At 40.6% G+C, this 27,569-nt stretch overlaps 1 protein-coding gene across 18 annotated transcripts in view; it reads right to left on the reverse strand.

Annotated features, from left to right (window-relative positions):
* SLC25A21 (solute carrier family 25 member 21) overlaps positions 1 to 27,569 on the reverse strand; it is a 481,661-nt gene that overhangs the window by 4,227 nt on the left and 449,865 nt on the right. For all 18 annotated transcript variants that reach the window (XM_060619552.3, XM_060619553.3, XM_060619551.3 and 15 more), the window contains 2 exons: positions 3,172 to 3,353; positions 2,233 to 2,285 (listed from right to left, as the gene is read on the reverse strand). In XM_060619552.3, the coding sequence (XP_060475535.1) occupies positions 2,233 to 2,285; positions 3,172 to 3,353 (235 nt within the window). The remainder of the gene's footprint in view (positions 1 to 2,232; positions 2,286 to 3,171; positions 3,354 to 27,569) is intronic.

The raw sequence follows: 27,569 nt of genomic DNA on the forward strand, positions 1-27,569 counted from the left end.
ACCCATGAAGATACTCTATTAGACCCCTCTCAGCTGCTGTAGCCTTCTTGGTACTCTGGCAAACAAAGACGACCCACTAACACAGGGCTGTTAATACCTATGTAATTGCTGTGTTTACTCTTCTTAACTGTTCTCAGTATAAGACAAGAACATGCAGAATTGGGTTAGTTTTCAGCCTAGTGATGTCTGGAGTTTGACCCACAGACTTCACAATTCTCTTTTCATGGGAGGTAACTGGTTGTTAGCCACACAGAGGCTGCTGAGGCTGTTATAAAAAAGGTGAGATGCTTCCCTACTACGAGGGATAAAAGTTGCAGATTTACCTTTCTTTCATTTTTCACTCTCTCTGAAAAAATCTTGTCCTTAAGTCAAATGTCACCCCTTTCTCTCTACCTTTCAAGTTGCTAGGGCTTGCATGTTTGGAGGACTTAGATGTGAGTGGGGGCCTGGTCCTTGAACGAGATTTCCAGTCATTCACAGTTGTGTTTAGCCTGGATAGTACATTCACAGCAACCCATTTCATCGTATTTAACACATATCAACTCAGGACACCTCATGCAAAAACATTTGAGAAGCCAACCAAACATTTGCAAGTCTCTAACAAACCTTGGGGTCAGATTATTTAAGAGTTTGGGATTAAGGTTCCAGTCAGTTACTGTTTTAGGTAAACTCTCCCTGATCACCACTCCTTTTAGGCCCATCGCCTCCTGAGAAAGCTGGGTTAGGGTCATTCCTATGATTTTCTCTAATACTAGGTCTACCAGCAGGTTTTTACTGTGCGGTGAAGGGAAAACACCACATACGTGCAGAGTTGCACAGAATCACCAAGATTCTTTACAATTGGCTTTGTTTTTACACACGAGCCAATGACTAACGGGAGGCAAGTCCGAATCTCAAATGTGGAGCAAAATCCATGCTTATATGACTAGACAGGTTGGGATCGGTGGATTGGGAATTGTGGAAGTGTTTTCTAAATACGTGTCAGTGTGGGGATGCCTGGCTGGCTCAGTCGGTTAAGCGTCCGACTGCGGCTCAGGTCATGATCTCACGGTTGGTGAGTTCGAGCCCCGCGTCGGGCTCTGTGCTGACAGCTCGGAGCCTGGAGTCTGCTTCAGACTCTGTGTCTCCCTCTCTCTCTGCCCCTTCCCCAGCTCACACTCTGTCTCTCCCTTAAAAAGAAATAAGCATTAAAAGAAAATTTTTTTTAAATATGTGAAAGTGTGAGCTGTTCACTGCCTTCAGTTTACAGACCATTGTTCTCTATCCTCACATTGGTAGAAATGCTGGTTCACTGGGCTGAGATTTGATGGTCAACATGCCTGTGTGTGACTGTGGTTGGGCAGGAGGACATTGCTGTTAAAAGGGAGGAATGGGAAAGGGAGAGAGGAGAGGAGCAGGTGACACTTCTGGGAAAGAATACTAGGATGCCTAAGCAGGTGAGTGTGGCCTGGTTAAAAAAATATGTGGGCTGGTGCATACCTCTGTCCTTATACAGAAGGTTGCTTATAACCCAAGACTATTTGCCCAGGCAGTTGGGTCTGCAGCAGTTATTTTCTCATCTATTTACATAGAGGCAGCTGACTCTCCCTGTGGGAATGGCAGCCGGCTTTATTTTGTGGGCTGGCATCCTGAGGTGAGGCCCTGAGCCAGGAGCCTCCACCGTCATGCTGACAGAGGCCCAGAAGGTAAGTGCTAGGCCGCAGCGCCACAGCTCCCTGGACGGTATTCACAACTCACAGGTGATTGCGAAGCCAAGTGGTTCTTGCCATTTGTGGAGGCAAGTTATCCCTCTTTTCTGTTTTTGAAATGAAGCTGAGGCAGGAACAAGAATGAACCTGGGGCACCAGGAAAGTTTTATCGGGCTGCTCCCTCACTCACTGAGAATCCTTTCCTGTAGCCAGAAGCCACTGTATGTACATCTCTGTGCTCACTCAAACTTCAACTGGCTGTGGATCCTTTTCTATTGACTTAAGCTGGGCTTTTTGGCTTCTATCAGTCTCTAGCAAGGCCTTAAATAGTACCTTATATACAGAGGTGGAAAACATTTTTTTTTTAAGAAAACATTTCTAATGGATACCTTTAATGTCTTGAATACTCCTAGACAACTTTATATCCTCAAAATTTCCATCTTTCACAGTGTGATAAACTTAATGTGTTGCCGATAGACACACAAAAAAAAGCGACACTAGAACAATAAAGAAGGGAGGATATAAGTAATAAAAACATCATTACCTGGTCCAAGCCTCATAATCTTGGGAAGCAGGCCTTTGTACAAAGCTAAAATCCTACAACAGGAAGGGAAAGAGCAACATTCATAACTCTGAAAAGAAAATGGGGTTGTACCTCAGCTTTATGGAGCTGCTGACGCAGCATCTACGAGAACATTTATTTGAAGTTACACATATCGCAGACCAAAAAATATCTGGCTATGCGTCTTCTGCAGCAAATTGGACAAAGGGAAAGAGTTAATCAATTCTTTAAGGCCCAAGCTCTGCTGATCATCTCCACCAGAAATAGGACTTTCATCAGTGAGATGGCTTTTGCTCTGAACACAGGTCTTACTTTCAAGACAGCTGTGTACATGGACAAAATGACTTTTGTAATCGAATTTAAAAGACCACAGACTCAGTCTGCACAAAAGGAAATATGATATAGCTTCGAAATAAAATATTACTTGCTTACTTGAGAATAAGATCTGGGTGAAGAGGTATGAAGAGACAAATGTAAGACTCAAAAACACTAGCAGAAAAAAACCTGTACTTCACATTTTTGAAAGAAAACCCCTTGCACAGAACTCTCGTGTTTAATTCCCCCAGGAGAATATAATGAGGTGACATTTTGATTAGATTTACAGTTGGAAGACACTCACTCTCCTGCCCACACGTTAGCAGGGTGTATTAGAGCATATTGTGCAAACTGACAAGCAAAAGGCTCATCTTCGCATTCTCAAACATACAGCGGATTGTAGGACGGTGGCCCGAGGTTCTTGATGGTGTCAGAACTCGTTGCCAACATTTCCTTACTGTGTTATCTCACAAAGTTTGTCATTCATTAGAGCTTTTCCAACACACACCCAATTTCGGAGGGTTTAATGGCTCTCGTCAAAATGGAAGCACAATATAGCTTTAATAATACGTGAACCCTGCACATTTATTAAAATAAGAATGTTACCCTTCTTCCTGGTAGACTGTTGCCATTGTTTTAAAACAGGTTCTGTACTTGATCTCTCCAGGAACTGGCTGAGGCCCTTGAATCCTACTTTTGGCAACATCAAAAGGGATGTTAATGACTGAGGCTATTGTGCCCGAGAGAAGACCAATCCCAAATTTTCTCAAAAACTCCAAGGTTGGATCCTAAAAGAAAAGAAGAATAAAATAACAGAAAGGGAAGCGGAAGCCCCTAAATTGGCTAAACACTATAAAGCAATATGTATTTAAGCAGAGCATTGCACTCCCCGGCACCCTCCTGTTATTCCAGCGGAACACATTAGGATTTCCTAGGCTGGAACTTGTTTTCTTGACAATCCCATTGGCTATGTTTTTACACATGGTCTAAATTGCTGAAGTACACATTTCCTCACACAGGATTTATAAACACAGTTCATAAAGAAAGACTGGTATGGCATATGGGGATGATTTGTATAATTGGGCTTCACAATGTACTTAGTATTACTGTATCAAAACAGGAGAAATCCAAGCACACTATTAGCTAATTGGCCAGAATATTTTACAAATGACAGCAACTTCCACCATGAAGCCTACTAAAATGCTCATTTGTGTGTGGACCCCCAAATGTTAAATTAAATCAAGGCTACTCTTGGTCTGCTGCTATTCCCCTCCAGGTTTTTTGCATTTATTTTCACGTGTAGCTGATCCACTGTACTGAGAAGTGCTAGCTTCCTGTTATTAACAAACCAACTTGGGGAGGCTGCAAAACAGCCTGTGACATTCTGTGCATTATAAACAGTAGTAAGTCACTGGACTAATTGGCTGAAGAATTTACAACCTATTGTTCCTGAGTCTTATTCTTCCTTCGTGGCAAAGGAAGAGAAGGAGAGAGAGAGGCACAGAGAAGGTGGTGGGGAGAGAGAAGAGAAGAGACAGAGAGAGAGAGACAGAGAGAGAGAGAGAGGAGAGGGAGACAGAGGGAGAGAAATTTCTCCTATTTGAATTTAGGTCCTCTACTTTGGTCGGATTTGATTTTCTACCCTCCCTGCTCTGCTTTCTGACATCAAAGTATTTAATTAGGTCTTCTGTGGGAGTCACTTTCCTTCAACCTATTTTTGTGCCCAGTGAGCTCACATTATGCTTTGTTATAATGAATTTGCTGGGAAGTTCTCATTATGTTTTCAGCCTCAGTTCTTGCCCTGAAGAGAGGTCATCCCACAAACCATGCAGAAGCTCATGAAGACCCCCCCCCCATCTTTCTCCTGCCCTCTCATTTGGTCAGTATTTCGGGAGTATCTTCACACAGGAACAGTACAGGGTAGTGCCATGATGCTGTTTTACCCAGAAGGAGAACATAAGTGGAGGGACATACCCCACTTACTTAAAAAGTCATGTTTGAGCATTGCATGCTTCTAGCTTCTCTGGAAGAAGAAAACTCTTGGAAGCTCTGAAATTTTCAACCGAACCAAGAGCCAGATACCATCACAGAAGCCCCTATGTGGCTAAATATAAAAAGTGAAGGGTTCGGTAATAATTCTTGGATCTGGGCCATACAGGTGCCGGGTAGGTTTAAAGGGATTTAAAAACCAACAGGGTGTTTCAACAGGAAAAACAATGCAGTGATTGCAGTATGAGCGAGGTGTGTTTAAATAATTCCCCCTCCCCCCATTTTTTTCTCTTTTACAAGGAGAGAAAAATGCCTTTATGTTACCCTTCTCCATCATGGCCCAGAAGCAGAACCGGGGCTCAGAAGGATGGGGTGTTCGGGCCTGGCTCTGGTTTGTCTGACCTTGCACGAGTCACCAAATCACACAGAGCCCAGTGTGTAGAGGGACAAGTTTAACACCTGCCTTACCTTTGTACTGTATTATTTTCCTGAAAAATAAAAACAATAATAGCAATAAAAGTGCTATGAACGTTGGATAAGCCTGGCAGAAAATGGACAGTGTTATTATGTAGCCTGTTTTGTAGAGTCTCAAAACATCCTGTAATAAGATTCTCTTACGGTATCCCTGTGACACAGCCCAGCTCTCCTTTTTTTTTTTTTTTTTTAATTTTTTTTTAACTTTTATTTATTTTTGAGACAGAGAGAGACAGAGCATGAACAGGGGAGGGTCAGAGAGAGGGGGAGACACAGACTCCAAAGCAGGCTCCAGGCTCCGAGCTGTCAGCACAGAGCCCGACACGGGGCTCGAACTCACGGACCGCGAGATCATGACCTGAGCCGAAGTCAGCCACTTAACTGACTGAGCCACCCAGGCGCCCCATCAGCTCTCCTTTTTGAATTGAGGACAAGGGTGGAAATGATGGCTTGTATGAACACTGCCCTTTTGGGACGTTTGGAGGACCCTGTCAAGCATGCGGCCTCTCCCATCTCCTGATGTGTTCACCGAGGACTAGAGGTCGGGGGTGGTGTTCGGCACTTGATGAAGGGCACTGTGCTAAAAGTCACTGCTGGAGGCCAAAACCGAAAGTCTTCAGCCTATCACAGTGTTCATTAGCACAAGTACGTGTTGAGCCCAGGGTTGCTATACACTTTCCAGACTAGTTGTAAGGTCCCACAGTGGTTTCCCAAAACAGATGTGCAACAGAATCACCTGAGAGCATTGCAAAACTTGGATGCCTGGGCCCCATGTCAGGTTCCCGGATCAAAATCACATGGGAAAGGGCCTGAAAATGATTTTAAAAGATCCCCAGGACTTCTGAAGCTGCCAAGCTGAGGACCCATGTCCCGGAATCAGTGATTTTGATATTCCACGCAGGCAAAGCAGATGGTCAGTTGCTACCCTTCTGGGCATTCAAGGAAGGTGAAGACTTCTTGGGACAGCCAAGAGGTATTCCTCACCACCTGGTCTCTGGGCCCTTTGCCAGTTTCGTCCTTGGAACCCATGGTCTGCTTTATGCAGCAACCTCGCCTGGGACTTGGGTGTGCCAAGGAGAACCCTCTCAGCTTGCCTCTGCTTTTTTTTTTTTTTTTTTTTTTTTTTGCTACATGTCATCGCCCATTCTCAAAATGCAGCCTCTCAACATACCTCTCCCCTGTGTCCCCTGCTGGCCACTCCCACTGCTGTGGCTTAGGTTCCTGTTACCTTACCAGGTCTTGTTTTCTTTTTGCTCTCTATCATCTATTCTTCACAGTGGCACCAGGCTCTCTTATTTGGAAAAGCAGATCTGCTCCTGGTCCCAAAGATCCTCAATCCTTCCCCACTGAACGGAGAGTAAAGCCAAAGCTCCTCACTTGGCCTTTGGTTTCTTTCCTACCATATGCTTCCAACTTCTCTCTCCAGCCTCAAGTTCTACACCTCCACCCCACTCCCATACTATAGTCACCCTGGGTAAATCATAATCATTCAAAGTTAAGCCGAGCACTTTTCTAACTCTTTTCTTCAAATGACTTACACAGCCTATAATGTCCTTCTCCATTACAGTCACCTAATGTGGTCACACTCCACCTTAGAGTTCAGCTTGATTCCCACCTTGCCCAAGACACTTTAATGGATCCCTGTCAAAACTGATTTCTCCCTCTTCTGTACTCTTGAACTCCTGAATGAACCACAATCATTGCCCTTGCTAAGGCTCACTTTGTGTCTGGCTTACTTTTGCACATATCTCTCGTCCCTGCTGGCTTGTGAGTTGGCACCGCCTAGAGACATGTGTTACTTCTCTTTGGGTCACCTATTACACAGTGTACACAGTAGGCACTAAACAAATGTCTGCTGATTGGCTTATCGAGGTACTTGTTCAGTTATTTTTGTAGAAGCAGTGAGAATCAGGTCTAGCCCTTAATCATTACTTCTCAAGATTCAGCATCTTCTATCCTAGAAACGAACCTCTACTAGAACTTTACATGGGGACACTAACATGGGGACACGACAGGGCATTAGGCATTTGTAAAGAAAAGTATTTCAGGGCAAATAAATTGAGACTCTAATGTCACAGAGCTAAGCCTGGGCTTGCTAGATCCCATTGCTCAGTGGCTCACAGGGAGAACCATGATACGGCAGCCTGTGACCAGATCTTAGCGGAAGAATGTGATGGGCATAGAGTAAGGTCTTGAAACATTACTCCTAGGCTCTTTTTTCTTATACTTCCTGATCTTTTCTTAGTAGGGAGAGGCACCCACTTGCCTGAAGAATGAGGATTATTGTAGCAAGACTACAGAGAGAAAAAGGTAATATTCAGTGTTTTTGGTTTTTAAACTATGCCCTTTCATGTATTATATCAGTTAATCTTCACAAAAACTTTGATGTAAGAACTATTATTATTATTATTCCTGTTTTAAAAATGAGGTAACTGAAAGATTATAAGAAGGGAATTTTTGTTACATCCATATGAACCAAGGCTTTGTGTTAGGTCATAATTTTTATTTTTTTAAATTTTTAATGTTTATTCATTTTTGAGAGAGAGAGAGAGAGACAGACAGACAGAGGGTAAGCCGGGGAGGAGCTGAGACAGAGGGAAACACAGAATTCAAAGCAGGCTCCAGGCTCTGTGCTGTCAGCACAGAGCCCGACATGGGCCTTGAACTCACGAACTGTTGAGATCATGACCTGAGCCAAAGCCGGATGCTTAACCGGCTAAGCCACACAGGCACCCTGTCTTTTTCTTTTTTTTTTTTTTAAATGTTTGTTTATTTTTGAGAGAGAGAGAGAGAGAGACAGAATGAGAGGGAAACACAGAATCCAGAGCAGGCTCCAGGCTCTGAGCTGTCAGCACAGAGGCCCACATGGGGCTCAAACACACAAACTGCAAGATCATGACCTGAGCTGAAGTTGGATGCCTAAGTGACTGAGCCACCCAGGTGCCCCTACGGCATGTTTTTTTCTACTGATACTCTTTAGAGTCAGTGGCTAGGCTGGTGGGAGAGGTGTCCCAGCACCACTTGAAATTATAAGCAATGCTTCTGTGTATGTGTAGATGGGTTTTTCTGGAAAGAGTGTCTATAGATTTTGTCAGGCTCATAAAAGCTTAGAAAAACTTCATGAAACTATTTCCTCTACCAATAAATTTATAAAGTAAGAAGAGGGAGGTCAGGGTTGAAAACACTGGGGCCGAAAAAAGAAAGCCCTCATCTTCACAGGGGTTATCAGGCAATTCACCTTAGTGGAAAGATTTCTACACACATTCCTGCCCTGGACTCAGGTTACTCCTAACCATTTCTATGAACTCAGTGTTTCTCAAAGTATGGTGCTTGAACCATTATCATCAATACTACATGGGAACTTCTTAGAAATAAAAATTGGGGTCCTATCCCAGGCCTACTGATGGCAATGGAGCTCAGCAATCTGTTTAAACGAGTCCTCCCAATTACTCTGCCGGACACTAAAGTCTGAGAACCACTGGTCAACTGGAAGTTTATGGTTCATCTCTCTGTATCTTTGGGTTGGGTAAGAGATGCTCCGAGAAGCTCTGGATGTGCTGGGGAGGACTGTAAAGCTTTCTTTGGTGGAAACAGGGCTTTATTTAAGGTTGCAGAGCTAAAGGCAATGCTATTAACTCTTTCCACCTCTCCTACCCCCAACTCAGTCCAAAGCAAGAATGCCCACTGTGAGGTTTTGGGTATGAGTGATACCTGTCACATAATCTGAATAGGTCATTCTGTACTGGCCATCAGTGAATCACTCAAGCATTTCTGTCAATAATGATAACACATCACAATTAAATTAATAGCAAAAATAGAAACATACATGTGATATAATACTTGTATTATTTTTCATAACTTTCATGAGAAATAATGGTACTATTAATTAATAGTTACTTATTGCTAGACACCATCTTTTTTTTTTTTTTTTTTTTAGGTAGGCTCCATGCCCAGCATAGAGCCCAATATGGGGCTTGAACTCATCACCCTGAGATCAAGACCTGAAACGAGAGCAAGAGTTGGACACACTCAACTGATTGAGCCACACAGGTGCCCCCAAGATACCATCTTATATTCAAAAAATATATACAAAACATAAGAACCCTGTGGATTGGTATGTAACACCATTTTACAGATAAGGACACGAGACTGAGAGAGTTAAATCAGTTGTCCAAGATCACACTGCTTACAAGAGGTAGAGCCTGGATTTGAACTCATGTTCTTCGGATTCTCAACCATATATTCTTAAGCATTATATCATATTGTTTCTATCCATCATTCATTTTTTGTTTATTCATCCAGCAAACATTTTACTGGATGTCTATATATGCCTGATCCTACACTGGGTGCTAGAGGTGAGTGTGAAGGTAAATGATCCAGAAAGGGGGTGGGAGGGCATTAATTATCAAGTATTACAGTACAATGTGATAAGAATGTGGGGATGTGAACAAAGTGCAGGGGAAATATTCTGTAGGGAGAAGGAGGTTACTCTTGGGCTTTCACTCTCAAAGTCCTGTGAGAAAGTACCTAGCTTCTCTGCCTCTTAAAAACTTAGTCACTTCTTGATCTCTGTGTCTAACATCCCAACTTCTCTGGGGAGGCCCCCAAAACTGGCATCTTTCCGGCAAGTTGTGGAGTTCTGACAGGTTTAGCTACCTGGGGGAGAACTGAAATGGAGGTTTCATAGTCCTCCCCTTTCTCAGCACAGAGCAGACAAAGATGGCAGCTGCCTGCTTCACCCTGAGGAAACAACATACTATCAGACAACCAATGGGTCAAAAAAGAAAGTAGAAAATAACTTGAGACAAATATAAATGAAAAGACAATATAGATAAAAGGAAAAGACAAAACTTACGGGACGTAGTAAAAGAATACTCAGAGGTAACTCCATAGTGATAAACATCTACATTAAAAGAGAAAATCTAGGGGTGCTGGGTGGCTCAGTCGGTTGAGCTTCCAACTTTGGCTCGGGTCCTAATATCATGGTTTGTGAGTTCGAACCCCGCTTTGGGCTCTGTGCTGACAGCTCAGAGCCTGGAGCTGCTTCAGATTCTGTCTGTCTCTCTCTGCCCCTAACCCACTCATGTTCTGTCTCTGTCTCTCTCTCTCTCCCCCTCAAAATAAATAAACATTAAAAAAAGATCTCAAATAAACAACCTAATTTTACAGCTCAAGGAGCTAGAAAAAAGAAGAAAAAATTCAGTCCAAAATTAGCAGAAGGAAAGTAATAATAAAGATTAGAGCAGGGATAAATAGAAACTAGAAAAAAAAAAGGAAAAAAAATGAAATTGAGTTCATTTTTTGAAAAGATAAAAGTGGCAAACCCTCAGCAAGACTAATAAAGTTAAAATGAGAAGAATTGATGTTTTGAGAAGATGGCAGCGTAGAAGGACACTGGGCTCACCTCGTCCTGCTGATTGCTTAGATTCCACCCACATCTGCCTAAATAACCCAGAAAACCACCAGCAGACTAGCAGAACGGACACTCCGGAGCCAAGCCAAGCCAAGAGGCCCGCAGAAGAGGGTAGGAAGGGCAGAGAGGCGGTAAGTGCTACACGGACTGGCGGGAGGGAGCCGGGCGGCGGAGGGGCAGCCTGCCCGGCAAGGCAGAGCCCCGGAATTCTGGCTTGCAAAAGAGGAGGGGATGGACTGCATGAGTTCTGACAGCCAGCGGGACTTAACATCTGGAATTTTAAAAGTCAACAGCTCTGCTCACGGATTGCAGGGAGGGCAAGAGGACACCTGGAGGGAGAGTTCTTGAGCCCCAGAAGGACAGAGCTTGGTGGGGGAACAAAGGCGCTGGCAAGTGCCATTTCTCTCTCCCATCCCCTAGCTGAAATTCCAAAGGGAACCAGTTCCCATCACCGAACTTGCCAGCACCGTGCGAATGCCCAACGCTGTGCTTCTCTGGGTCCATCCCTCCGATGGGCCTGCCTCCCTCCCGGTGCTGCAGGGCCCCTCCTGCAGGGGGCCACTGATGGCAAAGCGAGCTAAGCTTGCCTCTCCCACCCCTGTGCACCTTGTTGATCTACCCCATCTAATATGCCCTTGGCCAGACCCATCGAAGCAGTACCACAAGGCTGGCAGTGTGCAAGCAGCCCAGACAGGGGCCACACCACGCCACAGTGAGTCCTGCTCCTGGGAGAGGGGAAGATAAGGTACACACCAGTCTGACTGTGGCCCCAGTGGTGGCCAGGGGGCAGCCATCGGGTCTGACTGTGGCCCCGCCCACCAACACAAGTTTCTCCCTACAGCACAGGGGAAGTGCCCTGCCGTTTGGAGCTACCTCGGGGACTACCCAAAATGACCAAACGGAAGAATTCTCCTCAAAAGAAACTCCAGGAAGCAGTGACAGCTAACGAATTGATCAAAACTGATTTACGCAATAGAACAAGAATTTAGAATAATAGTCATAAAATTAATTGCTGGGCTTTAAAAAAGCATTGAGGATAGCAGAGAATCTATTGCTACAGAGATCAAGGGACTAAAAAATAGTCATGAGGAACTAAAAAAATGCTATAAATGAGGTGCAAAATAAAATGGAGGCGGCCATAGCACGTATTGAAGAGGCAGAGGAGAGAATAGGTGAATTAGAAGATAAAATTATGGAAAAAGAGGAAGCTGAGGAAAAGAGAGATAAAAAAATCCAGGAGTATGAGGGGAGAATTAGAGAACTAGGTGAAGCAATCAAGCAGAACAATATCCGTATCATAGGAATTCCAGAAGAAGAAGAGAGAAAGAAAGGGGCTGAAGGTGTACTTGAACAAATCATAGCTGAGAACTTCCCTGATCTGGGGAAGGAAACAGGCATTGAAATCCAAGAGGCACAGAGAACTCCCTTCAGATGTAACTTGAATCGATCTTCTGCATGACATATCATAGTGAAACTGGAAAAATACAAGGATAAAGAGAGAATTCTGAAAGCACCTAGGGATAAACAGGCCCCAACTTACAAAGATAGACACATGATGGTACTAGCAGACCCATCTACTGAAACTTGGCAGGCCAGAAAGGAATGGCAGGAAATCTTCAATGTGATGAACAGAAAAAAATATGCAGACCAGAATCCTTTATCCAGCAACTCTGTCATTCAGAATAGAATGAGAGATAAAGGTTTTCCCAAACAAACAAAAACTGAAGGAATTCATCACCACTAAATCATCCCTACAAGAGAGGCTAAGGGGGATTTTGTGAGTAAAATGTTACAAGGACCACAAAGTACCAGAGACATCACTACAAGCATGAAACCTACAGACATCACAGTGACTCTAAACCCATATCTTTCAATAATAACACTGAATGTAAATGGACTAAATGCTCCAACCAAAAGACACAGGGTATCAGAATGGATAAAAAAAAAACAAGACCCATCTATTTGCTGTCTACAAGAGACTCATTTTAGACCTGAGGACACCTTCAGATTGAAAGTGAGGGGATGGAGAACTATCTATCATGCTACTGGAAGTCAAATGAAAGCTGGAGTAGCCATACTTATATCAGACAAACTAGACTTTAAATTAAAGGTTGTAACAAGAGATGAAGAAGGGCATTATATAATAATTACAGGGTCTATCCATCAAGAAGAGCTAACAATTACAAATGTCTACGCACCGAATACAGGAGCCCCCAAATATATAAAACAATTAATCACAGACATAAGCAACCTTATTGATAAGAATGTGGTAATTGCAGGGGACTTTAATACTCCAATTACAACAATGGATAGATCATCTAGACACAGAATCAATAAAGAAACAAGGGCCCTGAATGATACATTGTTTCAGATGGACTTGATAGATATATTTAGAACTCTGCATCCCAAAGCAACAGAATATACTTGCTTCTCGAGTGCACATGGAAAATTCTCCAAGAGAGATCACATACTGGGTCACAAAACAGCCCTTCATAAGTATAAAAGAATTGAGATCATACCATGCACACTTTCAGACCACAATGCTATGAAACTTGAAATCAACCACAGGAAAAAGTCTGGAAAACGTCCAAAAGCATGGAAGTTAAATAACACCCTACTAGAGAATGAATGGGTCAACCAGGCAATTAGAGAAGAAATTAAACAATACATGGAAACAAATGAAAATGAAAACATAACAATCCAGATGTTTTGGGATGCAGCAAAGGCAGTCCTGAGAGGAAAATACATTGCAATCCAGGCCTATCTCAAGAAACAAGAAAAATCCCAAATACAAAATCTAACAGCACACCTAAAGGAAATAGAAGCAGAACAGCAAAGATACCCCTACCCCAGCAGAAGAAGAGAAATAATAAAGATCAGGACAGAAATAAACAATATAGAATCTAAAAAACCTGTAGAGCAGATCAATGAAACCAAGAGTTGTTTTTTTGAGAAAAATAAACAAAATTGATAAACCTCTAGCCAGGCTTCTCAAAAAGAAAAGGGAGATGACCCAAATAGATAAAATCATGAATGAAAATGGAATTATTACAACCAATCTCTCACAAATACAAGCAATTATCAGGGAATACTATGAAAAATTATATGCCAACAAACTGGACAACCTGGAAGAAATGGACAAATTCCTAAGCACCCACACACTTCCAAAACTCAAACAGGAAGAAACAGAAAATTTGAACAGACCCATAACCAGCAAAGAAATTGAGTCAGTTATCAAAAATCTCCCAACAAATAAGAGTCCAGGACCAGAAGGCTTCCCTGGGGAATTCTACCAGATATTTAAAGCAGAGATAATACCTATCCTTCTCAAGCTATTCCAAAAAATAGAAAGGGAAGGAAAACTTCCAGACTCATTCTATGAAGCCAGCATTACTTTGATTCCCAAACCAGACAGAAACCCAGCAAAAAAAGGGAACTATAGGCCAATATCTCTGATGAATATGAATGCAAAAATTCTCAACAAGATACTAGCAAATTGAATTCAACAGCATACAAAAAGAATTATTCACCAGGATCAAGTGGGATTCATTCCTGGGCTTCAGGGCTGGTTCAATGTTCAGAAATCAATCAATGTGATAGATCACATTAATAAAAGAAAAGATAGGAACCATATGATCCTGTCAATCTATGCAGAAAAAGCATTTGACAAAATTTAATAAAAACCCTCAAGAAATTAGGGATAGAAGGAACATACTTAAACATCATAAAAGCCATTTATGAAAAGCCCACAGCTAATATCATCCTCAAAGGGGAAAAACTGAGAGCTTTCCCCCTGAGATCAGGAGCACAACAGGGATGTCCACTCTCACCGCTGTTGTTTAACATAGTGTTGGAAGTGCTAGCATCAGCAATCAGACAACAAAAGGAAATCAAAGGCATCAAAACTGGCAAAGATGAAGTCAAGCTTTCACTTTTTTTAGATGACATGATATTATACATGGAAATCCTGACAGACTCCACCAAAAGTCTGCTAGAACTGATACATGAATTCAGCAAAGTCACAGGATACGAAATCAATGTGTAGAAATCAGTTACATTCTTATACACTAATAATGAAGCAACAGAAAGACAAAGAAAGAAACTGATCCCATTCACAATTGCACCAAGAAGCATAAAATACCTAGGAATAAACCTAACCAAAAGATGTAAAAGATCCGTATGCTGAAAACTATAGAAAGCTTATGAAGGAAATTAAAGAAGATACAAAGAAATGAAAAAACATTCCATGCTCATGGATTGGAAGAATAAATATTGTTAAAATGTCAATACTACCCAAAGCAATCTACACATTCAATGCAATCCCAATCAAAATTGTACCAGCATTCTTCTCGAAGCTAGAACAAGCAATCCTAACATTTGTATGGAACCACAAAAGACCCTGAATAGCCAAAGTAATGTTTAAGAAGAAGACCAAAGTGGGAGACATCACAATCCCAGACTTTAGCCTCTACTACAAAGCTGTAATCATCAAGACAGCATGGTATTGGTACAAAAACAGACACATAGACAAATGGAATAGAATAGAGACTCCAGAATTGGACCCACAAAAGTATGGCCAACTAATCTTTGACAAAGAAGGAAAGAGCATCCAATGGAAAAAAGACAGTCTCTTTAACAAATGGTGCTGGGAGAACTCGACAGCAACATGCAGAAGAATGAAACTAGACCACTTTCTTACACCATTCACAAAAATAAACTCAAAATGGATGAAGGACATGAATGTGAGACAGGAAACCATCAAAACCCTAGAGGAGAAAGTGGGAAAAAAACCTCTCTGACCTCAGCCGCAGCAATTTCTTACTTGACACATCTCCAAAGGCAAGGGAATTAAAAGCAAAAATGAACTATTGGGACTTCATGAAGATAAAAAGCTTCTGCACTGCAAAAGAAACAATCAACAAAACTAAAAGGCAACTGACAGAATGGGAAAAGATATTTGCAAATGACATATCAGACAAAGGGCTAGAATCCAAAATCTATAAAGACCTCACCAAACTCCATACCCGAAAAACAAATAATCCAGTGAAGAAATAGGCAGAAGACATAAATAGACACTTCTCTAAAGAAGACATCCAGATGGTCAACAGGCACATGAAAAGATGCTCATTGTCTCTCCTCATAAGGGAAATACAAATCAAAACCACACTGAGATATCACCTCATGCCAGTCAGAGTGGCTAAAATGTACAAATTAGGAGACTATAGATGCTGGAGAGGATGTGGAGAAACGGGACCTTTCTTGCACTGTTGGTGGGAATGCAAACTGGTGCAGCTGCTCTGGAAAACAGTGTGGAGGTTCCTCAAAAAATTAAAAATAGGTCTACCCTATGACCTAGCAATAGCACTGCTAGGAATTTACTCAAGGGATACAGGAGTGGTGATGCATGGGGCACTTGTCCCCAATGTTTATAGCAGCACTTTCAACAATAGCCAAATTACGGAAAGAGCCTAAATGTCCATCAATTGATGAATGGATAAAGAAGTTGTGGTTTATATATACAATGGAATACTACTTGGCAATGAGAAAGAATGAAATATAGCCTTTTGTAGCAACATGGATGGAACTGGAGAGTATGCTAAGTGAATTAAACCATACAGAGAAAGACAGATACCATATGTTTTCACTCTTATGTGGATCTGAGAAACTTGACAGAAGACCATGGGGGAGGGGAAGGGGAAAAAAAAGAGAGGGAGGGAGGCAAACCATAAGAGACTCTTAAAGACAGAATAAACTGAGGGCTGATGGGGGTGGGAGGGAGGGGAAAGTGGGTGATGGGCATTGAGGAGGACACATGTTGGGATGAGTACTGGGTGTTGTATGGAAACCAATTTGACAGTAAATTTCATATTAAAATAAATAAATAAGAATCAAAATCAGAAATGAAAAAAGAGACATTATAACGGACATCACAGAACTAAAAAGGATGAAAGACTACTATGAATGATTATATGCCAAGAAACTGGACAACCTAGAAGTAGTAGATATATTCCTAGAAACAACCTTCCAAGACTAAATCATGAAGAAATAGAAAGTATGAACAAACCTATAACTAGTATGGAGATTTAATCAGCAATCAAGAACCTGAAGACAAAGGAAAGCCCAGGACCAGATGGTTTCACATTGTTTCTACCAAACTTATAAAGAATTAATACCAATGCTTCTCGAATTCTTTCAAAAAATCAAAAAGTAAAGAACACTTCCAATTCATTTTGTGATACTAGCGTAACCCTTATATCAAAGCTAAAGATACCACAAGGAAAAAAATTAAAAAAACTACAGGCCGAGATTCCCGATAAACACAGATTTAAAATCCTCAATAAAATACTAGCAAATTGAATTCAACAGCACATTAAAAGGATCATACACTGTGATAAACTGGGATTTATCTCTGGAATGCAAAGATTTTTCAACACACCAAAATCAATTAATGTGATACAGCACATTAACAGAATAAAGGATAAAAAAATAACATGATATTCTCAATTGATGCAGAAAACACATTTGACAAAATTCAACCTGCTTTCATGATCAACACCCTCAGAAGGTAAGGAACATAAGGCAAATCCCTCAACATAATAAACTCCATACATGTAAAGCCCACAGCTAATATCACACTTTACTGTTGAAAAACTGAAAGCTTTTCCTTTAAGATTAGTAACAAGGCAAAGATGCCTGCTCTCATCACTTCTATTCAACATAGTAATGAAGTCCTAATCAGAGAAATTAGGCAAGAAAAATAAACAAAAAACATCCAAATCAAAAGTAAAACTGTCCCTGTTACAAACAACATGGACTTATATATAGGGAAAAACCTAAAGATTCCATAAAAAAATTAGAATAAACAAATTCAGTAAAGTTACAGGATACAAAATCAACATACAGAAATCACTCATGTTTCTATACACTACACACAAACTATCTAAAAAGAAATTAGGAAAACATTCCCATTTCAATCGGATAAAATGAATAAAATACTTAGGAATAAACTCAACTAAGGAGGTGAAAGTCTTAAATACTGAAAACTATAAAACGTCAAAAAAATTAAAGGCAACACAAATGAAGACATTTCATGTTCATGGATTAGAATAGTTAATATTGTTAAAATTTCCACAATACCGAAAGTGATCTAAAGATTCAATGCAATCTCTATAAAACTCCAATGGCAGTTTTCATAGAAATAGGAAAAAATTCTACAACTGAGTATACCCAAGTCCATCCTAAGAAAGAAGAACAAAGCTGGAGGCATTATAATTCCTAATTTCAAAGCATATCATAAAGGTATAGTACAAAACATTATGGCACAGGCATACAGACAGACATATAGTCCAGTGGGACAGACCAGAGAGACCAGAAATAAATCCAAGCATATATGACCAGCTAATCTTCAACAAGAGTGTCAAGAATACACAATGGGGAAAGAGCAGTCTTCGACAAATGGTGCTGGTAAAACTGGAAATCCACATGCAAATGAATGAAATTGAAACTACATATTATGCCCCCCCCCCCACACAAATTAAAGACTTAAATATGGGACCTGAAACCATACAACTCCTAGAAGAAAACATGAGTAAAGCTTCATGACATTGATGTTAGCAATGATTTGACACCAAAAGCACAGGCAACAAAAGTAAGGACAGACAAGTGGGATTATGTCAAACTAAAAAGCTTCTGAACAGCAAAGGAAACGAAAGAGCAAAAAGGCAACCTACGGGATGGGAGAAAATATTTGCAAATCATGTATCTATAAAGGGGTTGATATATAAAATATAAACTATATAAGGAACTTTTATAACTCAGTACCAAGAAAGCTAATAGCCTGATTTTAAAATGGGCAAAAGACTTGCATAGACATTCTTTCAAAGAAGACATACATATGGCCAATAGGTATATAAAGAAATGCTCAGTCACTAATTATCTGGGAAATGTAGATCAAAACCACAAGATATCATTTCACATCTGTCAGGATGATTATTTTCAAAAAAATAAAAGTACGTGTTAGCAAGGATGGGGAGAAATTGGAATCCTCATACACTGTTGGTGGGGGGTTTTAAATGGTGTAGCCACTCTGGAAAACAGTATAGAGTTCCTCCAAAATTAACAATAGAACTACGATATGATCTAGCAAGCCCACTTCTGGGTATTTATCCAAAAGAATTGAAATGAGGACCTCAAAGTGATATTAGCACTCTTATGTTCATTGCCATACTATTCACAATAACCAAGATATGGAAACAACCTAAACATCCATTGACAGAACAGATAAAGAAAATGTGGCATATTTATACAATGAAATACCATTTGCCTTTAAAATGAAGGAAACTGTGATATATGACAACATGGATGAAAGTTGAGGACACTATGTTAAGTAAAGTGAGCCAGTCACAGAAAAGACAATTACTTCATGATTCCACTTATATGAGGTACCTAAAATAGTCAAATTAGTAGAATTAAAGAATGGAATGGTGGTTGCCAGGGCTTGGGGGCAGGGAAATGGGGAGTCACTAATCAAGTTCAGTTAAGCAAGATGAATAAGCTCTAGAGATCTGCTTTACAACATCATACCCATAGTCGACAATAATGTATTGTGCACTTAAAAATATGTTGAGGGTAGATCTCACGTTAAGTGTTTTTATCATAATATAATGAAAATTAAAAAAAAAAAACTTGAGGGAAAAATATGTCACTTAGCCCAAGTAAAATATTTAGGATGGATCATACCTTAATTATGTAAATGGATATTAATGTTGATGAAAAATCTATCTTGTTTTTAAAAATTTCCAACTTACTTCTATAATTTGTTCCAACTGTCATCAATCAGGAAACTTCCTGTGTTCCTAACCCACATTCCTCACGCATAAGCCTAAACTATTTTACTCTAATTTTTTGCTCAATTGCAAGGGTAATCAACTGTCACCATTCTTGATGTAATTCATCATGATTTAAAAACTGTTATTGAAATAACCTTTTCTTCCTCATGCTTAAAAACACAGTTCCTTTGAAATATTTATTTGTAAGTAGTATACATTATTTCCCCATCTACAGATGAGTTTTATTCTTTTCTCCTAAGTATGTTCCAATTTTTCTTATAAAATATGGTACTTTAAACTGGAGCTAAGTAGCCTGAAATGTTAATGTGTATTACATGCATTGACCTTATTTGTGATAGCAATACAAAATCCAATATTCATAGTTTAAAAAAATGATTTAATTCCCCTGCAAACATTTTAAGACTGATGTTAACATTTCACTTCTCAAATGAGACAACTGAGACAGAGGAAAGGTATAACTTGCCAGAGAGACATGGCTAATGAGTAAGTACCAGAATTGGGAATTGATATCAGGTCTCTTAGTAGAACTCTGGCAATTTCCATAACACTGCAATTTGGTGTCAGTGCAGAGCTGAAGAGATGTGTTTTCCAGTCCCTCTTTTGGAAGATCAATGAGTTTCCCTGACAGGACATGTTATTTATAGACTCTCCACAGCTTAACAAGAAACACTAATAAGTGATCCCAAAACATTGGTGGTCATGATGTTCCATAACCTTTAAGAATTCAACAAAAGTTACCACGTCATTGGAAATGAGATCATATGACTCAAAATAGTTAACAATCAACATACTACATATTTGTGACTAACTTAACCATCTAATCCAAACATTATATCCACAGCTAAGGACAGTATTAGTAATTTAAGGCAATGGCACTTAAGAAGTTAATATGCAGAAAGGCAAAATGTCTTGATCAAAAGAAGCATGTGCCTCTCTTTTTACCTTCCCTGGCATGGGCTTTGATGCTTTGCTTCATGACTGGCCAGCTGGCTGCTAGCTTGATAAACAGAACCTTTGCCCATCTCACAGGCCTTTGTGATTAGGGTCTGGCATCTTTAAGAAGACATTCCACACAGAGACATGCCAGAAGGAGGGGGTAAGCAAGATGGGGGAAGCAAGATCTGTTAGCTAGTGAGGACGAGGGGTGGTGAGGGAGACTGGCCAGGAAGCCTGCTGCTACCCATAAGGCAAGGTTTAACAGAGTGTAGCAATGGGCGAACAGCATGAATATACACCTTAAAGTCTAGTCTTAGAATCTTCCTACGACCTCATGACAGCCCAAATTAAATTTCCTTTGCTCCCCACAGTTCACTCATTCCTTCTGTCATCACACTGCATCTGAGATCCTCTCTGACTAGCTTTGACCTAACTTGAATTCAGTACACCCTGGATACTTAGTCCAGGTGTCTTAGTCTTTTTTTTTTTTTTAATTTTTTTTTAACGTTTTATTTATTTTTGAGACAGAGACAGAGCATGAACGGGGGAGGGGCAGAGAGAGAGGGAGACACAGAATCGGAAGCAGGCTCCAGGCTCTGAGCCATCAGCCCAGAGCCGGACGCGGGGCTCGAACTCATGGACCGCGAGATCGTAACCTGAGCTGAAGTCGGCCGCTTAACTGACTGAGCCACCCAGGCGCCCCAGATAGTCTTTAATAAACACACTTAGAGAAACATTCTCCATTCAGGATGGGCCTTGGTTGATGCTAGATTGGATTTACTGTTCCTTGTCAAAAGTTGCTAAAATAGGTTTGCCATTTGAAAAATTAAAATTATAGTTGAGAAGTGACTGAAAGAAGTTGCTGTAAATTGCTTTAAGACAATTAAAGACAATATAGTGGTCCTACAAAGAGTCACATGATTTTCAGGGTATCACAAATTGCTGTGTTTTTTTTTAGTAATTATTTTTTAGAGAGAGAGAGCGAGTGAGTACACAGGTGGAGGAGGGGCAGAGAGAGAGGGGGACAGAGGATCTGGACGCAGGCTCGAACTCACGAACCACGAGATCATGACCTGAGCCGAAGTCGGACACTCAACCAACTGAGCCACCCAGGTGCCCCACAAATTACTTCTTGATAGAACTCTTACTCTGCTTTCTCTTCCCACTAGTAGGTAAATAAATTGATGGGGAGAATGTTAGGACCATAGCAGCGTGATTCAAAAAGAATGGAACATTTTAATAAATCTATTAGTAGTTAGATTATATACAAACATGTGGTCAAAACCAATTTTAATGGGCTCCCTCAGTTACTTCCATAATTTTACAATGGTCAGTCTGTGCTAACAACACACATTCTATACTTTAATTCATTTTATCCCCTTTGTGGCATACCACCATCAATCGTTAAAGGGGTAGTTGTGACGCCATCTCCTCAAGGCTGCCAAAAAAGAGGTGATACAAACAGGAATTTCATGTGGATTCTCACATGAAGAAACTGCAGACAACCTGGTCTAGTAATACATTTTTGAAAGTTAATTTCCTTTTGAATCATCCTGTACACTTTGATTTTAGAAAGTTACTTGAATAAGTCTTCCATGTTATCCTGATTAATAAGATACTGAATGGAGGGAGGAGAGATGAAAAGTACAGCTGGAGATCCCTCAGCTGTGAAAGATGTGTCCATAAGACAGCCTGATGAGGGGCTGGATGAACCTGGGTCAAGATGTGAAAGGCCTGCCCTTGGATCTGCTGATTACACAGGTTGGGAGGGGAAGCTAGAATGACAGATGAGGCCCTCAATATTAAAATTTATCATCACAAGCACTGGACTGAACCCACAGGATTACTTTTAAGCACAGTGAATACAAACTGTACAAGTTCAAGGGGAGACTTGACTTGACTGCAGTTCACATACTCTGGGGATTTTAACTGACCATAGTTTTATACATATCAACATCTTGATGCAAAACCAACACCCATTCTCTGTCCCTTCCACCCCAACAAAAATTTCTCAAGAATTTATTTCTGGGGGCGCCTGGGTGGCTTGGTCAGTTAAGCGTCCGACTTCGGCTCAGGTCATGATCTCACAGTCCGTGAGTTCGAGCCCCGCGTCGGGCTCTGTGCTGACAGCTCAGAGCCTGGAGCCTGTTTCAGATTCTGTGTTTCCCTCTCTCTCTGCCCCTCCCCTGTTCATGCTCTGTCTCTCTCTGTCTCAAAGATAAATAAACGTTAAAAAAAAAATTAAAAAAAAAAGAATTTATTTCTGTACAATCTTTGGCTGCATTAAGAAGATGTGGTACACACCCACACGTGTGCACGCACACACACACATCACTACTTGGTGATGAAAAAGAATGAAATCTTCCCATTTGCAACAATGTGGACAGAACTAGAGTGTATTATGCTAGGCAAAATACGTCAGAGAAAGACAGCTTTCATATGATTTCACTCATATGTGGAATATGAGAAACACAACAGATGAAGATAGGGGAAGGGAAGGCAAAATAAGAGGAAAAACAGAGAGGGAGGCAAACCATAAGGGCTCTTAAATACAGGGAACAAACTGAGGGTTGCTGGAGGGGCTAAAGGGCTGAGGGGTATTAAGGAGGGCACTTCTTGGGATGAGCACTGGGTGTCATATGTAAGAGATGAATCACTGGGTTCTACTCCTGAAGCCAAGACTACACTGTATGTTAACTAGTTTCAATTTATTTTTTTAATGTTTATTTTTGAGAGAGAGAGAGAGAGAGAGAGAGAGAGAGAGAGACAGAGTGCTGGCAGGGGAGTGGCAAATAGAGAAAAGGGAGACAGAATCTGAAGCAGGCTCCAGGCTCTGAGCTGTCAGCACAGAGCCCAACATGGGGCTCAAACTCACAAACCATGAGATCACAACCTGAGCCAAAGTCAAGACTCTTAACCAACTGAGCCACCCAGGCGCCCCCAACTACCTTGAACTTAAATGAAAAAACAAAACAAAACAAAAAAAAAACAACATGTGTTCAGATCACAGGAATGGTTGAGACTACTGTACTCTGAACTGATCCTCTGACAACTGTAGTATTATGTTCAGTTTTGACACTGACATTGATAAATCTGATGCATCTATAGTGGGGGACACAGACCATAGAGAGGACCAAAACTCATGTCACTTGACGAGGAGCTGAGGAAATGTGGACATCCTCCAAAGAAGAAAAAACTCAAAGGCTCACCTATCCATACCTTTGAAGAAGTTGGATACAACAATTACAAGTATGGACTCTCGTGTCAGATGGCCTGGGTTCAATCTTTGGCGGATTTAGCAGAGATGGGCACCAAACTCTGACGTTCTCTGGGAAGAGTCCTGCAAAGCCTCTCAAATGAAAGGACTGTGCTATGTCATATTCATTTTGTACGTACACCAGGCCTGCCACATCTTTGGTGTTTAATAAATGTTTTCTTTCTCCTCCCTACAGACGTCATACGCAAAGAACTAAGGTCTCAGAAGCAAATTACAAAGGCGGTACAGAGGCACACTGGTTAAGCACCTGGCAGCAACTGCAAGGCAAATAACAGTGGCTCAGCGCTGCCTGCCCCGCAGCTGGCAATGGTCATCATGAAAATAATGTGGGGAGCTGAAATCGGTAGTTGCCTCCTAGTAACTGAACAAGGAGGCAGCCTGAGTGAGAACAAATTGCCTTTTATCTTTTTTTTTATGAAGAAATTTGCATTTTAGTTATTGTTAGTTTCAGTGGGACCACGTCAACTCAGAGTCAAGTCGGCTTGCAGTCTATCTTTTATCTTCTCTAACGTTGGCTCTCTTCTGTTGTTTTGTTTATAAACTTTGACAAAAGCATTGTTTGCCTGATGTCATGTATCATGCTGTTTTGCCCTGAAATGAAAATACCTGCTATTAAAGCTTAATTAAAAAATACAGTTGTTTCCACTTCACAGCTATCAGAAGAATCTATTACAGTGTTTGTTTTCTCTTTATGTGAGATAATTTGGGGGAAATGCTAGCTCCTCACTCCACAGAAGGTCACTAACTAAAAAGAGATGGTTTAATTGATAAGCATTCTTTAAGGAATGTAGAGTATTCCCAAGATCCTATCCTTGCAGGGCTCTGGGCTTTGGAATGAAATCAAAGTCTTGTTAAAAGCTCAGCATCTAAATGTAGCCATTCAGAAAATAGCCATGAAAATTCCTTTTTTCCCCGAGCTAGCTCTTCCTTAAAGTGTTGTGAAATGTAAAATAATTTTAAATGTCTTACCCACTTAGTTCAAATTATAAAACACATACAATGTCAAAATGGGTTAGGGTTTAAGCATAACAGTTATCACTTGATTATTTCATACACATGTATATATATACCTACACACACACACACACACATCCTCTCCTTAAATACCTCTCTTTAAATATTGACATGGGTGGGTAATACAGTCTAAGAGTCAATTGTATCGCTGAGTATTATCGTATGAAATGCAGGAAAATATTAATATATTTCCTTGGGAACTCAGTAAGATTTTTCCATTTTGGTGTGCTCTGTTTATTCCTTACCTCAATAAAGGTGCTGACCCCAAGGAAAACTAACAAACCAGGTTTCCAAAACAAAATTCTAAAAGGTTGAGAGGTCAGAGAAAGGACACACTGAGATGCTTTGATATGGAGGTAGGCATATGATCAAGAAGAAGGCTTGGAACCAACTTTATTTCATGAGACTCTACTTCTGGACTGCTTCTATAAACGATGCTTTCCCACGCCCATTTAGTACTACTTATGTAATATGTTTGTTCGACATATACCCTGAGTTAAATCATGTAAGAGGAGTCAAGTGATTTCTACATACCTAAAACATTGTGGGCCAGATGCCCTCTGCAGCCTGCATGGCCTCCATTCCCCTCGGGTTCACCATATACCAGCTTATCCTCATTCTTCGTCTTATCCCTGGTTCCCCAAGCCTCTTTTTGCTTCAGGGCAGTCACATATCCTCTTCTCTCTGACTAAATATCTGGTCTCTGCTCATCCTCTTCATCTTGGCCAATCCTCACCCTTGAGCCTCAGCCTAAACATCGTTTTTGAAGGAAGGCCTTTCCTATCTCCTTGCCCTGCCCTGCCATTGGTCTAGATTGGGATCCTGGTTTCTAAATTCCCACAGCTTGATAGTTGCCTTCCATGGCACTCATCATGACTATCACTATCCAGTTCCATGTGCCATGACGTCTTTATTATCGGTCTCCTCTCACAGAATGCGAAGACTACTACTAAGGCAGGGTCAGCGCTGACACTTAGCAAGATGGCGCCCGGGACATCACATGTGTGCCATGAACGTTCTTGGAATGAATGAACAGAAGGAACCCACTGAGAACCTAAAGCTACTTGTACCACATTTCCATCCACTTGGGTGGTGCCTACCTGGAAATTTTTGACTTAAAGTTTATTTAAGAAAGTGTCTGAATCCTTGCCCCCTTCTCTCTGCCCTCCCCCATGTCTTCCTTCTCCCCAGCACACATACCCCAGGGAGTCTGTGAAAACTGCCAATGAAAGATACTGCTTTTTACCACAGAATCTTGTCACATATCCTGGAATTTTATAGATAACATATACTTGTAGTTTTACCCCAGTGGTTACCAGAAAGGAGAGTTGTTCTTAATGAAACTTTAATGCTCTTGCCCTTCCCATTACCGGATGATTGGTAAGACTAATGATGGAGTAAGAGAGAATCAGAAAAATAAATGGCCATAAATTAAATCCTACCATGATCTAATTCTACTGAGATTCTTCTTTCCAAAATACAAACAGCTCTTTCTAAGCTCTCCACTTGAACCCAAAGGTGCATTTTTCATTCAGCTTAGCGCACACCTTAGGGAAGGATATAGCTTTAAATCACGAAACTAACACATTTCCACATTTCTTCTGATAAACTGAGGTGCGTCTGGCACCACCCTCAGACTTTCTACAGAATTTACAAAACAAAGAAAACATTAAAAATCAAAAGAAAAAGAAAAACATTTGCATTTCCAAAAGGCAATCTTTTATAAATATTACTTTAAGAGAAAATAAAATATGTTTGACTTAATGCTGTCTGTAGTAAAATGACCATAGGGACAGGTCTAAATGGTTTATTAAGTAAGAAAAATTGAACATATGAAAAATTGTTCTCTCCCAGAATATTTCTAACCCACACATGTAATTTATATCATGGCAAAATTCAACACAAAAGGTCTATTGTTTTTGGCAAAATAACTTGCAAACATGCTTAATTAGGATGCAAACTGAAAGCACATTTTAATACTGTTGACAGCCACGAGCTTTCGACAGTGATTTCCACTATTATTATTATTATTTTACTTATGGAAACATTCGAAAAGCAGTAAATATGAAACTAGAGGACAGTTATTAAAGAGATATAATATTTTAATCTTAGGATTCTCATTTCTGTGTCAACATCACAAATAATATGCTTGAACATCCCCACCTTGCAGTAGGGATGAAAGAAATTATTTTTGCAATGAAAGCTTACTCCCATGGATATTTGAAAAAGATGTCAGCATTTAAGTTAATCAATACCTGCTTCCAGTGGGCTTTACTTTGAGAAGTGATGCCTCTTTCTGGAGAGAAGGGATAATTCTTTATACTGACATTCCATTCCATTTACTGCAAGATGTAAATGAATGCCTCCATTAAATGAATTCCATGGTCAGTTAATATCCAAAGAAGTCTTTTCTCTATTGTATATTCTTACCCACCATAGGAACAGTTAGATCCTAAAAATAAATCTAAAATATTATAACCCAGGGCACCATTTTCAAACTGCGAATGCCCAGTTGTTCCAAGGCTGTGACTTATATAATTCTTTGTTTCTATAGATTACAGACTAAGGATATAAAAAGGGAGGACCAGGTTACAGGACTGAATGAGACAGAAGAGGAATTTGGTTATATTATCTGGATATTCTAGCTCTTTCACATATTTAAATTTCAGTGATCATTTGTAACTTGTAATTTATGTATGACAAAATACAAGGTAAAAGGTAGAGATGGGGCACCTGAGTGGCTCAGTCAGTTGAGCGTCTGACTTCGGCTCAGGTCATGATCTTGTGGTTCGTGAGTTCCAGCCCCACATCGGGCTCACTGCTATTAGGCAGTCACCGTTGAGCCCGCGTTGGGTCCTCTGTCCCCCTCTCTCTGCCCCTCCCCTGGTTGTGCTCTCCCCAAAATAAATAAGTGTTTTTTTTTTAAAAAAAAAAAGTAGACTTAAAGCATTGCATGGTATAGTGGAAAGAGTTCCGGTCTCTGGTTCTCTCCCTCCCCCTTGCTGTATAAACTCAGATAAATTACTTCAGTAACTTTCTGCCCTGGGCCATA

The sequence above is a fragment of the Panthera onca genome, chromosome B3 (assembly GCF_046562875.1).
Source record: "Panthera onca isolate mPanOnc1 chromosome B3, mPanOnc1 haplotype 2, whole genome shotgun sequence".
Lineage (NCBI taxonomy): Eukaryota > Metazoa > Chordata > Mammalia > Carnivora > Felidae > Panthera > Panthera onca.